Below are 19154 nucleotides of genomic sequence, written 5' to 3' on the forward strand. Positions count from 1 at the left end.
AAGCTAATATACAAGGAATTGTCAGGTTATAAGGTTTTTCAAGTTTGATATAAGGTTCCACAAGTCAGAATACTATATAAAACCTTAAAAGTACCTTGTAAAACCTTTTAAAATACATTGTAAAACCTTACAAAACACTTGTAAAAACCTTGTAAAAAACCTTTAAAATACCTTGTAAATTTTTCCTGCCAAAAATTTTCCCGCCAAAAAAATTTCGCAAAAAAAATTGCGGAATCACTTTTCCCGCAAAAAAATTTTTTTGGCGGGAAAATTTTTTGGCGGGAAAAATTTTTACGGGAAAATTTTACAAGGTTTTTTAAAGGTTTTTACAAGTGTTTTGGCGGGAAAATTGAGGGATCACTTTTCCCGCCAAAAAATATTTTGTATTTTGTGGACCTAATTTTGTTTCAAATAAGGGTAAAATGGTCATTAAAAATTAAAAGAGGACAAACTTAAAAATGGACTCTCAAAGAGGGCATTTTTGAAAAGGGGTATTGAAAAAGGGGCATTTTTAACAATTTCTCATATAGATATACCATTTAAACCTAAAACACAATTAATATACTCAAAATTATTAATATAGATATATGGATGATACATTTATAAAATAGGTCGAAATATTATATTATATTCTCTATTAATAAACAAAACTAATTATATTTATATTTTTTTAAAAAAAATTATAGTCCCGCGGTGTACCGCGGGTTCAAATCTATACTATACATTTTTGCAGCAGTTTTTGGGATACCCAAATCGGGTCAAATTTGTTTAATTTTGACCCGGAAATCTTCAATCGGATCTTTCCTCAAATTTTGGCAAAATTAAAAAACGAAAATAATTAATAAAATCTAAAATATATATACTTTCTCAACTAATTACTATATTTAAACGCTTTATTTATGGTATATTCTCCACGATTTTTATAGATAAAGAAATCAAATATGATGATTTAATGCTAATATAACAAACTTGCACTAATTTCCTAAAACCTCTCTACCTAATTTAAACATAAATATATGATTCTTATTTCACTTTTATTTGATCTTATATTTATATTATTTTAAATTATTATAAAATATATAAATAGTTAGTAAATTTTAGTTTTTTTTTTTCCGCATATGTTACAATTCAAATTTTTTAAAACGGACATATATTACTCAATCGATGAATAAAAATATGTGTGTAATCTATATTAACATTTTTAAGAACAAATTGAGCATTTAATCATGTCGTTATTTTATTCAGACCCGAAATTGAGTCATTCGGATCTTTCTTTAATTTTTACAATTATCTAAAATGGGACAGTATATCACGGGTGAAATCCTAATTAGTATTTTAAGATACAATTATAAATTGTTTTTACGGGTTGGTCCAAAAACACACACTAATTTAAAAATATACATGGAAACTATTTTGAAAGCAACTTTCAAATTAACTCAAATTATATGACATTTAAATAAAAGTGTTATTAAAAAAATAACAAAATGATGTTTAATTTCATTTTAGATTATATGGTTGGACGGGTTTGGGTCAATATTAATACGAGACAATATACCACAGGTGAAATCCTATAAATAACAAATCAAAATACAATTATACAATCTTAAACACTAAACAAAACAAATACAACTTAAAATTTTTTATTTTAGATACAACGCATGTGACCCGCGGTATACAACAAAAAATATTATACACAATAAATTCATCAATTTATAAAAATAAAAAAATCAAATAATTAATCCGCGGTGTACCGCGGGTCATATCCTAGTTTTAGAGTGTTTATGCTAGACAAAAAGCCATCGAATTTAACTTGTTAACCTAAAATATGTATCTCATGATTATTCAAAATCAGCTAAAATAAAAATAATTCATACTAAAAGTTTCAAGATAAACAATAAAAGTAGTTAGTATTTGACTTTTTAATTAAGTTATTTCCTCGAAGTCTCATTTTTTCTCCTCTGACTCAACAGATTAATTTCTCTATTAGAATAACAACTTAAATATTTCCCGGAGACTTAAATATTCTTTAAAACGCCTTTATCAACAGCAACAAATTCTTGAATTGTATATTTTTTTAATTAAAAAAAAAGACTTAAATAAATCAGGATAAAATCAAATATAAGAATGCATTGTTCATAGTAACTTAAACATGGAGCTCTTAGTTTTTTTGGGAGACTTCTAGATATTTTTATGAAATAAAATAAAGTGTCGATCACTACCGACCTACGTGCATGTATTCTCGTTTATATGATAGTTACATGATTTATGCAATAATCATAGACGACGTGCATCGATGAGCGGCCCACGACCACGACGTAAGGATTACGGTTTAATTTTATATATCAATTGTATTTTTTAAATAATAAATTTAGAATGTTGACAAATGAAAAATATCAGAGAAGCTTATCAAATGATTCGAATCTAAAGCGAATAATAACAAATTGTGATTTATATCCTTTTATCTCGTCGACATTTATGATTTAAGTCCTAATATATATATATATATATATATTAGTATATATTGTACGATACGATTTGTATATATATATTATATAGTTATATACAGGCCCGGCCTACCACCAATTCTGAAGAAACAAAAGTATTGGGCCTCAAGAATTTTTAAAATTTTGAGTATCAAACCCAAAAAAATTTGATATTGTAAAATATAGGCCTCATTTCTCTAAAATTTTCAGATTTAGTCTCAATATTTAAATTTTATTTATTTGTTATTGCAAAATAGGCCCCAATTTTTCTGAACTTTTAAGACAATAACTCAAATTTTATTTTTTTTCTATAAAATCCATTAAAAAAAAAATTGTATGGGGCCCATATCTCACAGGGCCGGCACTGGTTATATATAATATACTATACTTCAACTGAAAATAAAGTTAAATGTTATTGAAGAGTTTAAGACACTACCATAGCTCCCCCACATCCACATGCACTATTTCTTCGTAACATAGCAAATTAAAACAATGCATTTATTAAGTTGTCAGTTAAGGAAAAATAAGTTGTGAATTTATTATTTGATTTTAATTTAATTTTTCAGTTTTTCTTTTAGGTAAAAACTAAAAAGAATGAAACCTTATGCTTCACCATTTAAGAGTTTCGTTTTTATTTAGGGGTATTAAAAATCTAAATAAAACTGAAAATGAAACAAAAGCGAATTTAAATTAAAGTAATATTTTTCTTATAGTCCGAAAAAAGTTAAAATAATTTCTTACTATAGTCTTAAATTACTTTGACCTTTTTAATAATATATTCAAAATTATTTCAAAACAAATCAAACTATAACAAAAAAAAGAAAAGAAAAATTGATTAAGAGCCAAAAAAAATCACATGTTATTATTCATCGTTGAATAATAATTTTTTAGTCAAACCTTGGATTAACATGTATCAATCAAACTAACTCTAAATAATATTCGGTATCATCACAATTGGGTATAAATTTATCTATAATTAAAATTTGAAATAAATTAATTATATTACGATTATTACAATCCCGAATTCTACGGTCAATCAAAAAGACATATATTTTCCAACCATACAGCATTTTAGAATGGAGTTGAAATAGTCTTAATTTGACACGTGTAACTCGCACGTGCCGTCCACTAGTGCCAGATCTGTATAAATCAAACCTACGCGTTTCATATCTCTTTTCAAATCTCACCGACGCGATCCGATCTCATCTCTCTCATTTCGAAACCATGGTTGAGCCGGCGAATACTGTTGGTCTCCCGGTGAATCCGACGCCCTTGCTGAAAGATGAGCTCGATATCGTGATTCCGACTATCAGAAACCTCGATTTCCTCGAGATGTGGAGGCCTTTTCTTCAGCCTTACCATCTGATCATCGTCCAGGACGGAGATCCTTCGAAGAAGATCCATGTCCCTGAAGGCTACGACTATGAGCTCTACAACAGGAACGACATTAACCGGATCCTCGGGCCTAAAGCTTCTTGTATCTCGTTTAAGGATTCTGCTTGTCGGTGCTTTGGGTATATGGTGTCTAAGAAGAAGTATATCTTCACCATTGATGACGATTGCTTCGTAAGTTACTCGAATTTTGAGATTTTGTTCTCGCTTTTATGCTTGATTTGAGTTTCGTCAATTTTGGTTCTAGATCTGTGTTTTTTTAGCTTATTTGTTTGTGTTTGTGTGAATTTTTCAAGTTCGTTGCTTGAATTTCGTAGATTTGGTGAGAGATCAAGTCAACGATTCACTAAATTTGACGGATCTTAGGTTTGTGAGATAATCCTAGGTCAATTGGGCAATTCAATGTTTTGTACCAGATCCATAGATCCACTTGATGAGTCCTGGATATGTTTTCACTCGAGTGTAATTAGCCATGATCTCTAATGTTTACGTGTGAGCTGATGTCACTTTTGTTGACGACATTGTTGTTGAGCTGATATCTCTGTGTCATTATAGCTACCTTTACGATATGGTTGACTGTCATTGTTCATCACTTTTTCTTTGGTTTCACCTTTTTGAGATTTGTGGGGCATATCCAAGGATGAGTCTCGATTACGCTTGTGTTTAGTTTTTAATTTACTGAGCTTTTTTGGAGGATTTCTTTCAGGTCTTCTAGATAATTATTAATGGCTTGATCTGGATTTTAACCGCTTTTCATTCATGTGTTTTCTTTGATGTGTATATGTAGGTTGCCAAGGATCCATCTGGCAAAGCAGTAAATGCTCTTGAGCAACACATCAAGAACCTTCTCTGCCCATCGTCTCCCTTTTTCTTCAACACCTTGTATGATCCTTACCGTGAAGGTGCTGATTTCGTCCGTGGATACCCTTTCAGTCTCCGTGAAGGTGTTTCCACTGCTGTTTCCCATGGTCTCTGGCTCAACATCCCTGACTACGATGCCCCGACCCAACTCGTGAAGCCTAAGGAGAGGAACACCAGGTGACAATAATTACCATCATAACATGTGAATGTGGGTTTGTCTGGATATTCAAATGTCAAGTCTTTTGCTAAACGTTCGATATGTCAGGTATGTGGATGCTGTCATGACCATCCCAAAGGGAACACTTTTCCCAATGTGTGGTATGAACTTGGCTTTCGACCGTGATTTGATTGGCCCAGCTATGTACTTTGGTCTCATGGGTGATGGTCAGCCTATTGGTCGCTACGACGATATGTGGGCTGGTTGGTGCATCAAGGTAATTTCTTCTTATTCCCTTTTAAGACTCATGATTGAGTGGAACAATTGAAATATACGGATATGAATAGTATAGCTAAATATGAAGCACATGCTCCGTACTTAGTTGTTTGGAATTGAGTTTTTTATAGGTGATCTGTGACCACTTGAGCTTGGGAGTGAAGACCGGTTTGCCGTATATCTACCACAGCAAAGCGAGCAACCCTTTTGTGAACTTGAGGAAGGAATACAAGGGAATCTTCTGGCAGGAGGAGATCATTCCGTTCTTCCAGAACGCAAAGCTATCGAAAGAAGCAGTAACTGTTCAGCAATGCTACATTGAGCTCTCAAAGATGGTGAAGGAGAAGTTGAGCTCCTTAGACCCGTACTTTGACAAGCTTGCAGACGCCATGGTTACATGGATTGAAGCTTGGGATGAGCTTAACCCACCAGCAGCCAATGGCAAAGCTTGAGCAGTATGAGCCAAAAAAAGAAAAAAACCACCACAGTTTTGGTTATTTTAGCTCAAATTATCTTTACTTTTAAATTTCGGATTTTATGAACCTTTCTTGCTTTTTTACACATTTGAGTAGTTTTTCATCATCAGTACTTTCTCATTGTCCGGTTATGGTTCTTGCATTTTGTTTAAATATCACCGGTTTATTTATAAACAGTGGTGGATTTGTAGTACTATTTTCTGAGCTTTTTTCTTTGTTTCATTAATAAAAAAGCCTTTCATAAGTGATTGCAATTAGTATTTTTGGTTTCCATTAATCATCCATTATCATAGGTATGTTTTGGCATTAAGTGGTATAAGGAATTGTTTGTAGGCCAAAAATAAGTTGAATTTCTTTTGAGAGAGCTTTTTACAAAAGAAAGAGCATTGTTTCAATAGGCTTTCACAATTGGTCGATATTTTGATCAACATATCATAGGCATATCTCAATTAATAAACCGAAATGTTAATATGTTTTTGCAAGATCCTTATTAGAATCAAACCCTGAAGACCCGACCCGGTTGCGCAAAATCCACTTTCCTACTTGGTTAAATGGTCAAGCCCATTATGAACCGATGCATATCCGTGAAGACCGGACCCGAGTTACGTAAGATCCATGCTTTAACAGTCGGGTAGGTATAAATATTTCGTACGGATCTGCTCCTTTATAAACATTGTCTCCATTTTTATTACTCAGCTGGGGTAGAGAGATAAATCTAGGGTTTCGAAACAAGAGCGATCGATCATGAGAAGACGGCCGAGCAAAAAGAGCAAAACCGAGAACAACAAGGATCTACACACGTCAGAAGAGAGAATCAAGTTTGATGAAATCCCTCATGACCTAGTGATCGAGATTCTTCGGAGATTGCCTGCGAAATCTGTAGCTAGGTTTCTCACTGTATCCAAGTTGTGGGCCACAACTATCCGCAGTCCAGATTTCATCAAATCTTACCCGTTTGGATCTTCGTCGAAGCCTCGTACCCTAATCGTTTGCGACTTAAATTATAAGGAACCAAACCCAAATGTGCATTTCTTCAGGCCGTCTTCTTCATCATCAACATCAACGTCTCTTCTATCACGTGTGACATGTCCGTTCACATATCCTCGTCACATGGAGTACTATTATCATCATGTTAATGGATTGATAAGCGTTGGATATGGTACAGAGCAAATCGTAACCAACCCCATCACTGGTAAGTTCATAACTTTACCAAAACCTAGAACAAGGAGAAAGCTCGTAAGAAGTCTTTTCGGGTATGATTCAGTTAGTGATCAATACAAAGTGTTGTGCATGACGGAAAGACTGCGTGGCCATCCGGAAGAAGCATCATCTCAACATCAAGTGTACACATTGGGAGCTAAAAAGAAATCATGGAAAATGATCAATTGTAGCATCCCTCACCGTCCTTGGTCGTGGAACGGTGTATGCATAAATGGTGTTGTGTATTACATTGCTAAAACGGGGGCGGGAATGTTGCAGCTGAGCTTAATGAGATTTGATTTGAAGTCTGACGATCTGGATCTTTTTACTAGTTTACCTGAAGAGATTGAAACAAGTCTATATGATTGCCTTTTGATAAACTACGAGGGGAAAGTAGCCATACCCACTCGCCCTACAGATAATACATGTGATGTGTGGGTTATGAATCAAGAAGGTGGAAAACTTGAATGGTTGAAGAAAATAAGTTTCAGTACTAAACCTTGGAAGGGTTCATGTTATCTAGTCGTCACAGGCACTACTCCTACGGGTGAGTTTATTTTGGCACCAACGCACTATTATGATTCGTTTTATGTCTTCCATTGCAATCCCGACTTGAATTGTTTTAGAAAGATTACGATTCAAGCACCCGGAGTCCCGAAGTATAATTATCATCAGAAACTTGCATTTGTTTTTTCGGATTACGTAGAGAGTGTTAGGTTGTTATAGGAGAAGACATTTTCATGGTTTTGATACCCATAATCTTTTTTTTTTTTTTTGTTTCGTTGATTACTCTGTTGATTAATCAATTTTATTTCATAAGCAATATCATCATTTTTTTCTTCTAAAATAAGTTGGACTTTGTCTGCTTGGTTCTGGATGTTATTGACACTATATAGTTTCTGTCAACAAAAAAAAGAGAGAGTTCGTGATAACATTATATATCGAAAAGAGGTCATGATTTGAATCCATATATAATCTTTGAAATCAATGAACCACAACTTTCTATGCCTATGGTTTAAGATATATTTTATATGAATTCACTATGAGTCCACGAGCTACAACGACTTATTTACACTCCTTGTTTACCCAATTTGTGCAAAAGGATGCATATCCGTGAAGACAGGACCCGGTTAGGTAAGATCCACTTTACCAGTCGGGTATAAAAAAAGCCCATTGGTATATTTGGTACGGGCCTGCTCCTTTAAAGGCTTTAATTATAAACCTTCGATTATTTACTCAGCTAGAAAAGGAGCAAACGAAAGAGTTGACAGAGAAATCTAGGGTTTCGAAGACGCAACAAAAAGACCAAAACCGTGATCAGCAATCCAGAAACTTCGGAAGAGAGTAACAAGTTTGATGAAATCCCCCGTGACCTAGTGATCGAGATTCTTGCGAGATTGCCTGTGAAATCTGTAGCTAGGTTTCTTACGGTATCCAAGTCATGGGCAACAACTATATGCAGTCCAGATTTCATCAGATGTTACCCGTGTGGTTCTTCGTCGAAGCCTCGAACCCTAATTGCTTCTAGTGAAGCAGATTTCAAAAGGGGTCAACACGAATGGCACTTCTTCTCGCAGTCTTCCTCATCAACGTCTCTTGTATCACGTGTGACATGTCCGCTCCCATTACCATATAACTATGGAAAGTACTATGATCAACATCATGTCAATGGGTTGATAAGCCTTGGATATGGTCCAAAGCAAATCGTGGCTAACCCTAGCACAGGTACATCCATAACTTTACCAAGAGTCAAAACCAGGAGAACGATAGTAAATAGCTTTTTCGGGTACGATTCTGTTAGTGATCAATACAAAGTGTTGTGCATGACGGTTAAATCGTATGGTGATCAAAGGGATGAGTCATGTCAACATCAAGTATTCACATTAGGAGCTAAAAAGAAATCATGGAAAATGATAGATTGTAGCATTCCTCACCGTCCTTGCTCTAACGGTTTGTGCATAGATAGTGTTGTGTATTATACTATGATCATGAGATTTATGTCTTCCATTACAATCCCGACACCAATTTTTTTAGACGCACTAAGGTTGAAGCATCCTCAGCGTTCATGTGTCGTTCTAGAAGAGCAATGGTTTTTCCGGATTACGTAGAGAGTGTTAGATTGTTGTAGACTAAAGTTATAATTTCGACAATTTGTGAATACTTGTAGTGATAAAAAAATCGAGGAATTTACATGTTAAAATTGTACTTGATAATATTACAATTTTGGTTGACTTCACTATCTATTAGTTCTTCGTGATCATAATTATCATAAGTAACAAATAAATATTTCCTTCTTAAATGTCTGCATACATTGGAACTCTACTAACCGCGATCATACAAGTTAGATATTCACACACAAACGCATTGCTTCTTTAAAACTTCTGAAAATCATACAAATAACCAAAAAAATTGCAAAACTTTACTGAAAATGTTACATGTTTGCGATTGTTGTGACAAAAGGCACCAATCTTCTGTAATCTCTTCTTCCTAGAGCGCAATTATCAAGAACCCGACCCAACATTAGCCTTGTATTCTGCAAAGCCACATCTCTCGGAGGTATCCCTGACTCTGCTGCAGCTGCACTGAGAGGGAAAGGTTGCGACATTGTTGCAGCCATCATTGCATACTGAAGAGGTCCGCTTCGAGCTTTAAATGAAGTCTGAGGTACAAGCGTTTTCTCATCAGCCCCGTTTTCAGAGTAACTGAAATCCTGAGGGTGGGATCCACCAGTGCCCCCTTGTACCGGGCTGCAGCTCTGAAGAAGAGCTTCGAGAACACTCAATGCCTCCCAACACAGAGTGCTTTCGACTAGCTGCGAAACGATTGTGTACATGTGGGGACTCTGCGAAGCATCCATGGGAGTGTGTTGGAGCAATGCCTTGAGCATAAGTAATATGACTCGCTGGTAATCCACTGGTCCTTTTTTTAGCAGTCTTAACAAGTGACCGAAAGCTAAAGCTGAGTGTTTCGGGAACCATTTGTTGCAGAGCAGAGGAGAGACACATGCAAGGAGATTTTCAACTCTTTTAATCTCCCCACGAGCATATGCCACAAAAACCGTAGCCAATTCATCGAGTAATTTCGCCCGACACCAGACAGCAATGTTAGCTGCCACAGAACATGCCTTTTGATACTGCTGCTGGAGTGGTAACGCAGAAATCATGACTTGGTCTTGGCTCAGCTGCAAGCAAAGCCAAGGAAGTAGACCTGTGATATGCATAAGGAGTCTTGTCTCAGCATCGCCAAATATAGAGTCACATGAAGGCACTGAAATCCTTGATAGGACCTCAATAGAGAACTCGTGGCTAACAGTAGACATCAGTCCTTTGAGGACAAGAGGTTGTACACCTTCGAACTTTGGAAGAGTTCCGCTTGACGGCGGCATCTCATACCCTCTAGATTCTGACCTTTGGAATTCCCCCAAATCATTAGTGTTGAATTCATCCCGAGGCATACTTGACAAGAGCACATTTTCAGTTGTTTTGTCACGAAATGATAGACGGTCAATAATACGGGAGAAAAGCTCAAGAACCTGGCAATAAACATGGACGAAGTCTGTGTGCATCATGGCGACACAGCCCCAGAAGAGCTGTGGGTAGAGTATGACTTTCTCTGGCTCCATGTTCTCTACCATGACTTGTAGCGTCAGAAGGATTTCCATAATAAAACCCAAAACTGGAGGAATGGGATTGCTTAGACATCGATGAAGACAGCGTAGAAGGGAGACACATGCATCACTTGTCACACTTGGCCGTAGCGCACGGTATATTTGGTGTGACCGACATGCTAGATGTCTAGACGTGCATTCCATAGCCCATTTGAGAGCTTCAGTTCCCCAAGTTTCTCGAAGATCACCTTGGAAGAATATAGCATCAACCATACTCTGAACAAGTGCAGACAAAAGAGCGGCACTAGGAAGATCTGTCCTCACAACCGTTGGATCTTCATTCTCCCACATCATGCTTCCTCGTTTTGATTGCACATACTTAATTAAACTGACAACCTGTTGTTTGTTCTCTCCATCACTGTTCTCCACCTCATATAGCTCCAAATGCCGACCCGCTAGTGAGTACAACAAATTCACAAGCAAATGTTGACAATGCTCTAGCACAATGTCTTCAGAGCTATCCATCGAAACAAAAGTGACGTGGAAGAGCAAAGGCAGATGTTCCCTAAAATCTTCATCATTCTCATATGCGATTTCTGCAAGAAGAATCAGAGCTATATCGGCATGAGTGAGTGAGTGCTGTTGATGTCCCTGCAAAGCTGATTGAAGTTCCTTTGCATTGACGCCGTGCATTGCAATCCCAGAATGCAACACATCTTCTCCAGAATTTGGTGTATCGATGAGGTAATCTCCACTATCACGTGAGACATGGCGGCTCCTCAAACTTCCTGTAGAGCTACGAACTCCCATTAAAGGTCCTGATGCATTCACCAATGATGGCAGGAGTTGACCAGAACGACCAGTAGCTACAGGAACAATATTCAACTCAGGAGGCATTGGACTTAAAGGCCCAGAAGCACTTCGCCCAGTCATGCCTGCTGTTCTCCAGCTTAGGCTTCCACTTGTATTCCTAAGGGGACCATCAAGGGAGCCTCGGACAAGAAGTGGTGACATATGTGGTTGGCTGTCTGCAACTGAAGCAACTTGAGGTGCTGTGGCAGGTCCCTGAGAGAACTCCAGCACAAAGTTTCCATTGGAATCACCCCGGTTTGCACTATAACCAATGGGTTCAATACTGTCTTCCAGCATCCGCTGTGACAGTTGGTAAACCAGGTGATCAATAGTACGCTGAGGACATATCCGTGCTAGGTAAAGACTTACACGTTTAGCAACTGAAAAATATGTAGCAAATGCACCAGTTATTTCGGCAGATGCATTTGAATCACAGTCCTCAATTCCCTTTGTGATCAAGAAATCCAAAACAGGGCTGATGTTTCTAGGCTTACTAGCAATGGTACTCCAAAGTTTTTCAATTTCATCAGGGAATTGATCCCCATGTCGCCATGTGACATAGTAAAGACTTTTCAGTAATCTTTCACTCCAACCTGAATCCTTGAGTTTCCAGAAATTAAGGTTCTCAATCCATGGAGCCATACAGGTCAAGACCTGATGCTGAGCAATTATATCAACAGCATCAAGCTGACGCTGCATAATTTCTTCACAAAGCAGCTGGCTTAACTCAGGATGATCCTTGGCGAGTTTGCAGGAGAGCTTGTACTGGAACTGTTGATATGAATCTGGAAGATTACCTACAACTGCTGCTCTATAGCCTCCTGAACCTTCTATACCATCCTCAGCCCACTCACGCATAGAAAGTGTCTCAAGCATTTGAAGAGCATCATCGCGAATTTGTCTAGATGGATCGACTACCTTGTAGAGAATTAGACTCAGGAGCCTCTGGATTTCACATTTTGGTATTTCTTGTCGCATGTAAACCTCAGCCAACACACTGAAGTACCCATCAGCTATAGCCGCATCAGAGTAGTAACACTGGGAAAAGCACAGATGAATTAGGTCATCGAGTTTAGAAGAGTCTAACTAAGGATGGAGTCACACAGATGACCAAAGCATAGAAGTGAGAAAAGCTTATCAAGAGAATTCAGATGCTTAAACTGGAGCTAATAAAACAAATCTATCTAACACGGAAACCATCACTGCATGGATAAGTTGTCATCATTGGTCAAGTTATATATAACATTTGATCTAGTAATTACCACAATGACAGTATAATTAAACACAACTTCCATGCATTCAGTCAGAGAGAACTTTACCTGATCAATGCAGGCAGGAAAGAGATCCAAGTTTGTAAGTAGAAGATTCTTCAGAGCCAATTTTGCCAACGCAACACGTTGATGACCACCTCTATGCCTATCACGGCCTGTTGTCCCTCGTCCACCTTCTCCTGTGTATTTGGAGTAAGATGGAGTTCTTGGATCAGCAGGCGAGTAACCAAAAGGGACCCTGGGAGCAGGCTCAATGAACAAACTATTTATCCAAGATATCACACGACCGCTCATTTTTCTTGCATTGTCGTCAAAACACGGTCCATACAGAAGGGAAGCCATTGCATTCAATGAGGCCCACTGTATGGCTTCAATTTGCTCATTCAGTTCCTTGTCAAAAGAAATCTTGTCTACAGAATCTTTTGACCGGTTATGCTGCGAGGTCTTATAGCGCTCTACTTCACGGCGATAATCACTAACACCATCCTGTCCCCACGTACTTCCTGTATCATCAGACCAGGAAAGAAGCAGATCGAATAGACGTTTCCTATTTCTAACATCAAATTTCTCTGATTTTGATTCAACAAATTCAGGGGCAAGGAATCTTAAAACAGATGCAAGTGCATAGCGCAGAGGCTGCATGTCCTGAAAGCTTTCATGAGGTGCCAACGATATCTGTCTTGTTGAATCTTCAATAAACCGCAGATAATGGAGGCGGAAAACTGGTTTACGAGCAAGCATTCCAGGCCAGACATTCTCAGACACTGTTCGATATATATTAGAAACATGAACACGGAGGTCCTCTCTGCGACCTCCTTTTTGGATCTGCATTCATATCATTGGAACACATCTTTTTAGTGTCAAGTCTCAATATTAATTACTCAGCTGAAAATTCAATGTAACAAAAATAGTGAAGAGGAAACAGACGGTCATTAATTTCATATTCAGGGAAATACTCGGCAAAATCTGGTTAGTAGTTCAACATCCATAAGAAGCCCTTACGTGAGAAAATACTGGATACTTCCGTTCCCTCACCTCTAAAGATTCAAAATGAAGCTCAATAAAGCCACAGAGAGGGTACAAATAATGGCAGTGACTTCTAGTACTTTTCATCCAAGAGATTTCCCTTACTTGTTCTCACGTTTTTTCAATTTTTTAGCTTAGTTACCCTTTTTGTGAATTGAGAAGGAAGATTTCAAATGTTTTTGAGAACCGTAACTATGTGCAGCCCAGCAGTTGCATAGTGAATGCTGTAGGATTTCCAGGTATAATTCTGAAAGAAAGTAATCTACATGATTTTTGCTCAAGTATATACCTTCCACTTTGGCTTCGTCTCTGTCTCTGATGAAATCTCCTCCATGAAAGATGCAAGCTCGCTAAACATAATTTCACATGCTTCCAAATGTGAGCGCCCAAGAGCCATAGTCGCAGCATGCTACATGCAAGGAAGTATAAAGTAAAGATTGTTTAAAAACTTATCTAGGAGAAAAGATTCAACCAAAACCACATTAACCTAACAAGACAAGTGGGTTTAAATTACTGACAAAACTACCAACTTCAAACCAAAAATGCAGAGACACAACAAAAACTTACGTTGTGGGTTTCTGACCCAAATCGAAGATAAGGGAAAATAAGGTGGTACATGTCTCTAGTTGATGCAATGCTACCCGCATCTTTGCCATCAGGTGGACACGAACACACAAACATAGCATACAGAAGCCATTGATCCAGTTTGTTATCTGTATCTTGTGACTGGCTTGCCTTTCCACCAAATTCAACAGGTGTAATATGGGCAAGGCGGTGCATAATTTCAGACCTGAAAATGAAAAGGGCACTTTAGTTTCCTTCATGTTATTAAGAATAGCAAAAGAAGTATGGCAATAAAATGAGACAGAAAAAATTTTGTGCAAAAAGCACTAGTGCTTTATAAATAGATTTTAAAATTCCGACAGTAAAGTGAAATTTTATCTGCACGTTAAACTAGGGCATGAACAGAAGGCTTGTTGATCCATAAAGCCTACTTTTTTAATCCTTATAGACCGGTAGGACAGTGTTGACGGTCAGAGAAGACTCAAGAAAACACACCAACGATGATGTAGTTAGGAAAATATACTTGGAGCAAACACACCGAAGATAATGCAGCTACGAAATACACTTACTTGGCTTCTTGAACAGAGCGTGGGCAGAGCTCAGCAGCATATTTAACAAGCTCGCTGAGACACCGACCCCATTTGTTTTTATCAAGGCTCTCAAAGATTATGGATTGAAGAGTCACATCAGAAGGAATGGCATCGGAATCTCGTCTTAAATCAAAAGGACGGGCAGAATCCCAATAGCAACTTTGAACAATATCATCCTATTATGTGAAAGAAAAAAAGGATACAAATCTTAAATTTTCTATAAAGCCAGACGGTTTTAAACCATAACCAACCAAAAGGCTAAAAATGTAAGAGGCTCTGAAATGGTGAGATATACACAGAAGGTACTTACCCCATGTTCTTCTAAGACATCGATCATGTATATGGGTTCAGCTTCAAATTTCATAACATGGTCTGGGTGCTCTTGAATCATGAGATCCCGAATATCATTTCTCAATGCACGTACACATCGCAATAATTCTAGCGCAGTGTGCCGAATCTGGCTGTCGACTGAACTAAGAAAAATTAGCCCAACAGCATCAATATCAGCAGCGCGAAACTCAATTGCATCTGCTGCTTGATGAAAAGATAATTTCTTGAACCTATCATTTGCCTTTGCTGTTTTCTTTTCTTCCTCAGCATCAGTATCTTGTCTGTCATCTACTAAACAAGCCCTCCAGAAACGCATGAGTTCCAACAGGCGTCCTAGTGATGCTTGAATGAGGAGTGGGAATTCGTCAGGAAGCTTTAAGATGAAGTTTGCCATCCCTCTCATGACTGCAAAACGACGATGAGGAAGGTATCTAACAATCCGGTTCAGAACTTGCACTGCTTCCACTCGAACTCCAGGATCAATACTTATACCATGCTGAGGTATTATTTCCGTGATCTTATCACTCCGACCAACTTCCTCAATTAGATAAGGTATGCACTTCAGCACTGACTGGAAGAGAGACCCTTGAGACTTTTCTTTATTCACAGCATCTGCATATAACATGAAGGTTAGCACAAAATGTTTTCAGGAGAAAGTACTAGCCAGAGGATCCTAGGTAGAAAATCAGAAACACTATCACACTTAAATACACACAACATATAGAGATTTTTTAACCTCCTCACAAAACCATGTACATCAGGCTAAGCTTTTGCGTAAAACCAAATTTACCTATTGTAGTCCTCGATGATGTTAGAAGAGCTTGACTATAGGTCCTGTGGCAGGATCTTAAAATTGACTCAATTGCTGCTTTCACCTTTGGTATGTAATGGCCTATTCCATGACCTGTTAAGTGAACACGAAGAAAAGTTAAGTGTAAGAAAGGAAAAGCTTACTGATACCTACTAACGACCTAATTCAGGTTAACGGGTTACCCTTAAATATCTCCAACCCAACATACTGGCTTGAAGGTGACATAACGAGGGCCAGCAAAGCACGAAGACCAATAATCTTTGCTTCGCTTGGACTATCTTGTTTTAACAGTTCTAGTAACATGTGATTCATAGCGAAGTCAAGGTTATGTTCAGCGATGGTCACACAGAACTCAACTAGTTTATCTTGTTGGACATCCTGAGTGAGCATTCCTTTTCTCAGAACTGTTAGCAATTGTGATGTCACACTATCCAAGTAATCCCATATACGATTTGGTGGCTGGGAGGAAGCATAGACACTCAAATAAAACCTCAACACCCGGTGAAGACAATCAAGTGCCATGTAGCGATGGTTCTTATCCTGCATATAAGGTGCAGTATGCTCTATAATGAGTGAAACCAAGATATATATATTACCAAGAACAAGCTTAAAAAAGAACAATGTAATCAGGTTGTGGGACGTAACAATTGCTTTCATGCATTCTTACTTAATTTAAATACTGAATACAGGCAAACTTACTCTCAGAAGCTTGTACAGTTGTTCCATGTGAGAGCTTAAATTATGATGAAATATAAGTGGGTCACCGAGACAGAGAAGAAGACTCACAAGCGGATATCCAACCTATTCATCCAATTATACATGTTCAGGACTGAAATCACAAGGAAGACATGCAAAAGTGATATTAATTCAGATTGACGTACACCAAGATGTTTACTCTGTTTCTCCATCCACTGGATTAGCTGCACTCTAATGCGTCCCACAGCCTCATACCAGAGTGTCAGTGCAGGCTCTGCAACTGAAGGAGGCCACTGGCTTTTGCCACCATCGGAAAGTGGCGCCAAAATGTTAGAAAGCATATTGCAAAGCGCATGATAAAGCTCACTTTTACGTTTGTGTATATCACGGATAAGAGGGTTTGCTTTTGCTACAAAGGAGGCAGACGCATTCAGCCCACCCTCACTCTTAACCTGGAAATAAACATACTGTCACGTTCACTTCCTGAAGCCTGCATTTTCTAAGATATCTGAGACATACCCCAAGCTTCAAGTATCGCATTCCATTAATGATGCTGAGAGTTTCACTTCTTGCAACACTTGTATCAATCCGGCGAGTATTGAGTTCCATGAAAAACCGCTCCGTGACAGAGCTGAATCTGTTAGTGAAAAATAAAAGTAATGAATGAATTAGAGTGGTTGAGGTTGCGGCTCAAAATAGATCCATCACTTTTATAAGTTCTTTTCTGCCAACTAAATTTGTGAATGTAGTCCACCTTTTTTTCATTTATATTTTAGCATGCTTTTGATAACAACTACATTACAAAATGAATTACCTAATACGGGATAGTGCACCCAGGAGTTGAGCAACCAAGTCAAGAAGGAGACCCCTCAAATCGACCAGCGATGGGTATTCCACTTGGCTAACAACCCTGTAACGGAGGAGCACCCAGATCTTAAGCAATTTAGCTTTTCACAAATCGAAAAAGGCATGCCAAAGGATAAAGGCATACTATTTAGCGAATCATATAAAATTCAACCGTTCCAGATACTGAAATCACTACCTGTCAGCGTTGATTAGCCAATCAAAAACAAAGTTCTCAAGTCCAGACCATAGCTTCTCTGCCATTAACGAAAAATGCTCTTCTTTTAGCAAGGCAGTAACCACATTTTGTTGAAAAAAAAACTAAATAGAGAGACTAACAAACCAGTGAGCCCTTCCTGCGGGCAACACTCCACAAAGCGAATGCAAGCTGAGCAGAAGATGCACTCAACAGCCAACTGATTCCAGTAATGTAAAACCATACATTAGAAAAATGAACCGATTTCGAAACTTGATAAAAAAAGCCATTAATATTAGTGTTCTTAAATGGAGGTAAGAGTAATAAGAAACAGAGAAATAAGAGTATCTGGTGAGTTGGATCTAGTGTACATAGTTACTAAAAAGCCGAGGAATTGTTCCTCTGAAAAGTCAAAGAAAATACCTTTCTCTGGAAAGTCGATGCATCATTTGCACCTTTAGGTGATTCACTGCAAGCCACAAACAAACACCATATTAGTAATGGTCTAGAGAAGTGGCTTCCCCCAATCGTAGATAACATATAGTCAATAACTTCACCTATAAGAAGAAAAAGTGATAATCCACATAAGAATTATGATAATGCACCAAAGAGTCCAAAAGCAACACTGGAACATAGAAGCTCAATGACTCAAAGCTAACATAATGCAAAATGCAGAAATAATAGCCCGTGGGAGACAAGGTCTTTTAGACGTATTTCATATGGACAAGAGTCAGATACCATCAAATTGTTAACAGAGAGAAATAACAATTTACTCACCTTTCCCTCCATCTAAGAAGAGCTTCTAAAAGAGGAACAGGTGTATGACGCGCAATCATAGCCAATGAATCCAGCACCTGCTCATAAGCAGGATCTGATGGACGAAGGTACTGTCCATCCTGCAAACATCATACCAAGAGCTATTTAAGAACAAAAACGTATACTAGTCTGTAAGTTACAGTCGGAACAGCGGCATTTCCTTTTGTTATACCCAATTCAATGTGATACTTCCAGTAAACCGTACTCAAGACTAAGTTTTAACTACTGAGAATGAAACTACCCATTTTGCAGATACCAACTCCTTAAAGCACTGACAAATTAAACTACCTGACAATATGTGGATTCAAATGTGTGAAAACAAAAAAAAAAAAAACGAAAAAGGAGACGAACCTGAGCCTGAGCTGTCTCGATTCGTCGTCTTGCGAGAGGCAGGAAACGCTGAAGAAGCGCCTCGACTATCAATTTCGCCGCACTCCCAGACTTCATCACGTTCAACAAGAATAGATCCCCAAAGACGAAACTGACAAAATTCCAACAATAAGACTTATAGACCCGAATCGAACAGAATATGAGACTGAATCTCGCGAAATTCCCAGAAAATACCCAAAGGAGAGCACCACCAATCACGAAACCATTCTAGGGTTTAGTTCATCGATCCGGTAAAAGAATCGCTATGAAATTTCTTTGATCGACGACGAGCTTTCTCGTTCGTCTTTTCTATTTTTTTTTTTGTTTTGTTTTTTTTT

General features: G+C 37.8%; 4 protein-coding genes across 6 annotated transcripts; 3 read left to right on the plus strand and 1 right to left on the minus strand.

Moving 5' to 3' along the window:
• The first annotated feature begins 3649 nt into the window (after window positions 1-3649).
• Window positions 3650-5889, plus strand: LOC9307746 (UDP-arabinopyranose mutase 2). The gene is made up of 4 exons (XM_002871631.2): window positions 3650-4049; window positions 4663-4913; window positions 5002-5170; window positions 5301-5889. Exons 1-4 carry the CDS (start codon window positions 3708-3710, stop codon window positions 5619-5621), a joined length of 1083 nt encoding a protein of 360 aa, XP_002871677.1. The 5' UTR covers window positions 3650-3707; the 3' UTR covers window positions 5622-5889.
• A 41-nt stretch (window positions 5890-5930) lies between these two features.
• LOC9307747 (putative F-box protein At5g15660) lies at window positions 5931-7595 on the plus strand. Its single transcript, XM_021020932.1, has one exon. The coding sequence runs from the start codon at window positions 6390-6392 to the stop codon at window positions 7569-7571; it is 1182 nt and encodes a 393-aa protein (XP_020876591.1). The 5' UTR covers window positions 5931-6389; the 3' UTR covers window positions 7572-7595.
• Window positions 7596-7948: 353 nt separating this feature from the next.
• LOC110227898 (putative F-box protein At5g15660) lies at window positions 7949-9024 on the plus strand. The gene is made up of 2 exons (XM_021023872.1): window positions 7949-7979; window positions 8127-9024. The coding sequence occupies exons 1-2, from the start codon at window positions 7949-7951 to the stop codon at window positions 8951-8953; spliced, it is 858 nt and encodes a 285-aa protein (XP_020879531.1). The 3' UTR covers window positions 8954-9024.
• An 84-nt stretch (window positions 9025-9108) lies between these two features.
• Window positions 9109-19141, minus strand: LOC9307748 (protein furry homolog). Of its 3 annotated transcripts, XM_021020901.1 has the most exons (18): window positions 19012-19141; window positions 18799-18928; window positions 18409-18527; window positions 18055-18100; window positions 17779-17851; window positions 17635-17692; window positions 17407-17502; window positions 17112-17229; window positions 16778-17044; window positions 16596-16697; window positions 16079-16436; window positions 15876-15989; window positions 15066-15697; window positions 14735-14931; window positions 14169-14391; window positions 13891-14010; window positions 12624-13400; window positions 9109-12342 (listed from the first exon to the last, which is right to left on the minus strand). In XM_021020901.1, the coding sequence occupies exons 2-18, from the start codon at window positions 18892-18894 to the stop codon at window positions 9277-9279; spliced, it is 6462 nt and encodes a 2153-aa protein (XP_020876560.1). In that variant the 5' UTR covers window positions 18895-18928; window positions 19012-19141; the 3' UTR covers window positions 9109-9276. The 3 variants fall into 3 exon arrangements, with proteins under 3 accessions (XP_020876560.1, XP_002873736.1, XP_020876561.1); XM_002873690.2 differs by having other exon boundaries at window positions 18799-19141; XM_021020902.1 differs by lacking the exons at window positions 18799-18928; window positions 19012-19141 and adding an exon at window positions 18189-18256 and having other exon boundaries at window positions 18409-18517.
• Between the last annotated feature and the right edge of the window lie 13 nt (window positions 19142-19154).

The sequence above is a fragment of the Arabidopsis lyrata genome, assembly GCF_000004255.2.
Source record: "Arabidopsis lyrata subsp. lyrata unplaced genomic scaffold ARALYscaffold_6, whole genome shotgun sequence".
NCBI classification, from domain to species: domain Eukaryota; kingdom Viridiplantae; phylum Streptophyta; class Magnoliopsida; order Brassicales; family Brassicaceae; genus Arabidopsis; species Arabidopsis lyrata.

Excerpts from the sequence above, each read along its gene's own strand:
- LOC9307746 (XM_002871631.2), top strand. The coding sequence starts at position 3,708 with ATGGTTGAGCCGGCGAATACTGTTGGTCTCCCGGTGAATCCGACGCCC. Across the intron at positions 4,050-4,662 it reads CCATTGATGACGATTGCTTC|GTTGCCAAGGATCCATCTGG; the intron begins GTAAGTTACTCG and ends GTGTATATGTAG. Across the intron at positions 4,914-5,001 it reads CCTAAGGAGAGGAACACCAG|GTATGTGGATGCTGTCATGA; the intron begins GTGACAATAATT and ends TCGATATGTCAG.
- LOC9307747 (XM_021020932.1), top strand. The coding sequence starts at position 6,390 with ATGAGAAGACGGCCGAGCAAAAAGAGCAAAACCGAGAACAACAAGGAT.
- LOC110227898 (XM_021023872.1), top strand. The coding sequence starts at position 7,949 with ATGCATATCCGTGAAGACAGGACCCGGTTAG. Across the intron at positions 7,980-8,126 it reads TGAAGACAGGACCCGGTTAG|GGTTTCGAAGACGCAACAAA; the intron begins GTAAGATCCACT and ends AGAGAAATCTAG.
- LOC9307748 (XM_021020901.1), bottom strand. The coding sequence starts at position 18,894 with ATGAAGTCTGGGAGTGCGGCGAAATTGATAGTCGAGGCGCTTCTTCAG. Across the intron at positions 17,503-17,634 it reads TGGCTAATCAACGCTGACAG|GGTTGTTAGCCAAGTGGAAT; the intron begins GTAGTGATTTCA and ends CCTCCGTTACAG. Across the intron at positions 15,698-15,875 it reads ATCATCGAGGACTACAATAG|ATGCTGTGAATAAAGAAAAG; the intron begins GTAAATTTGGTT and ends TGTTATATGCAG.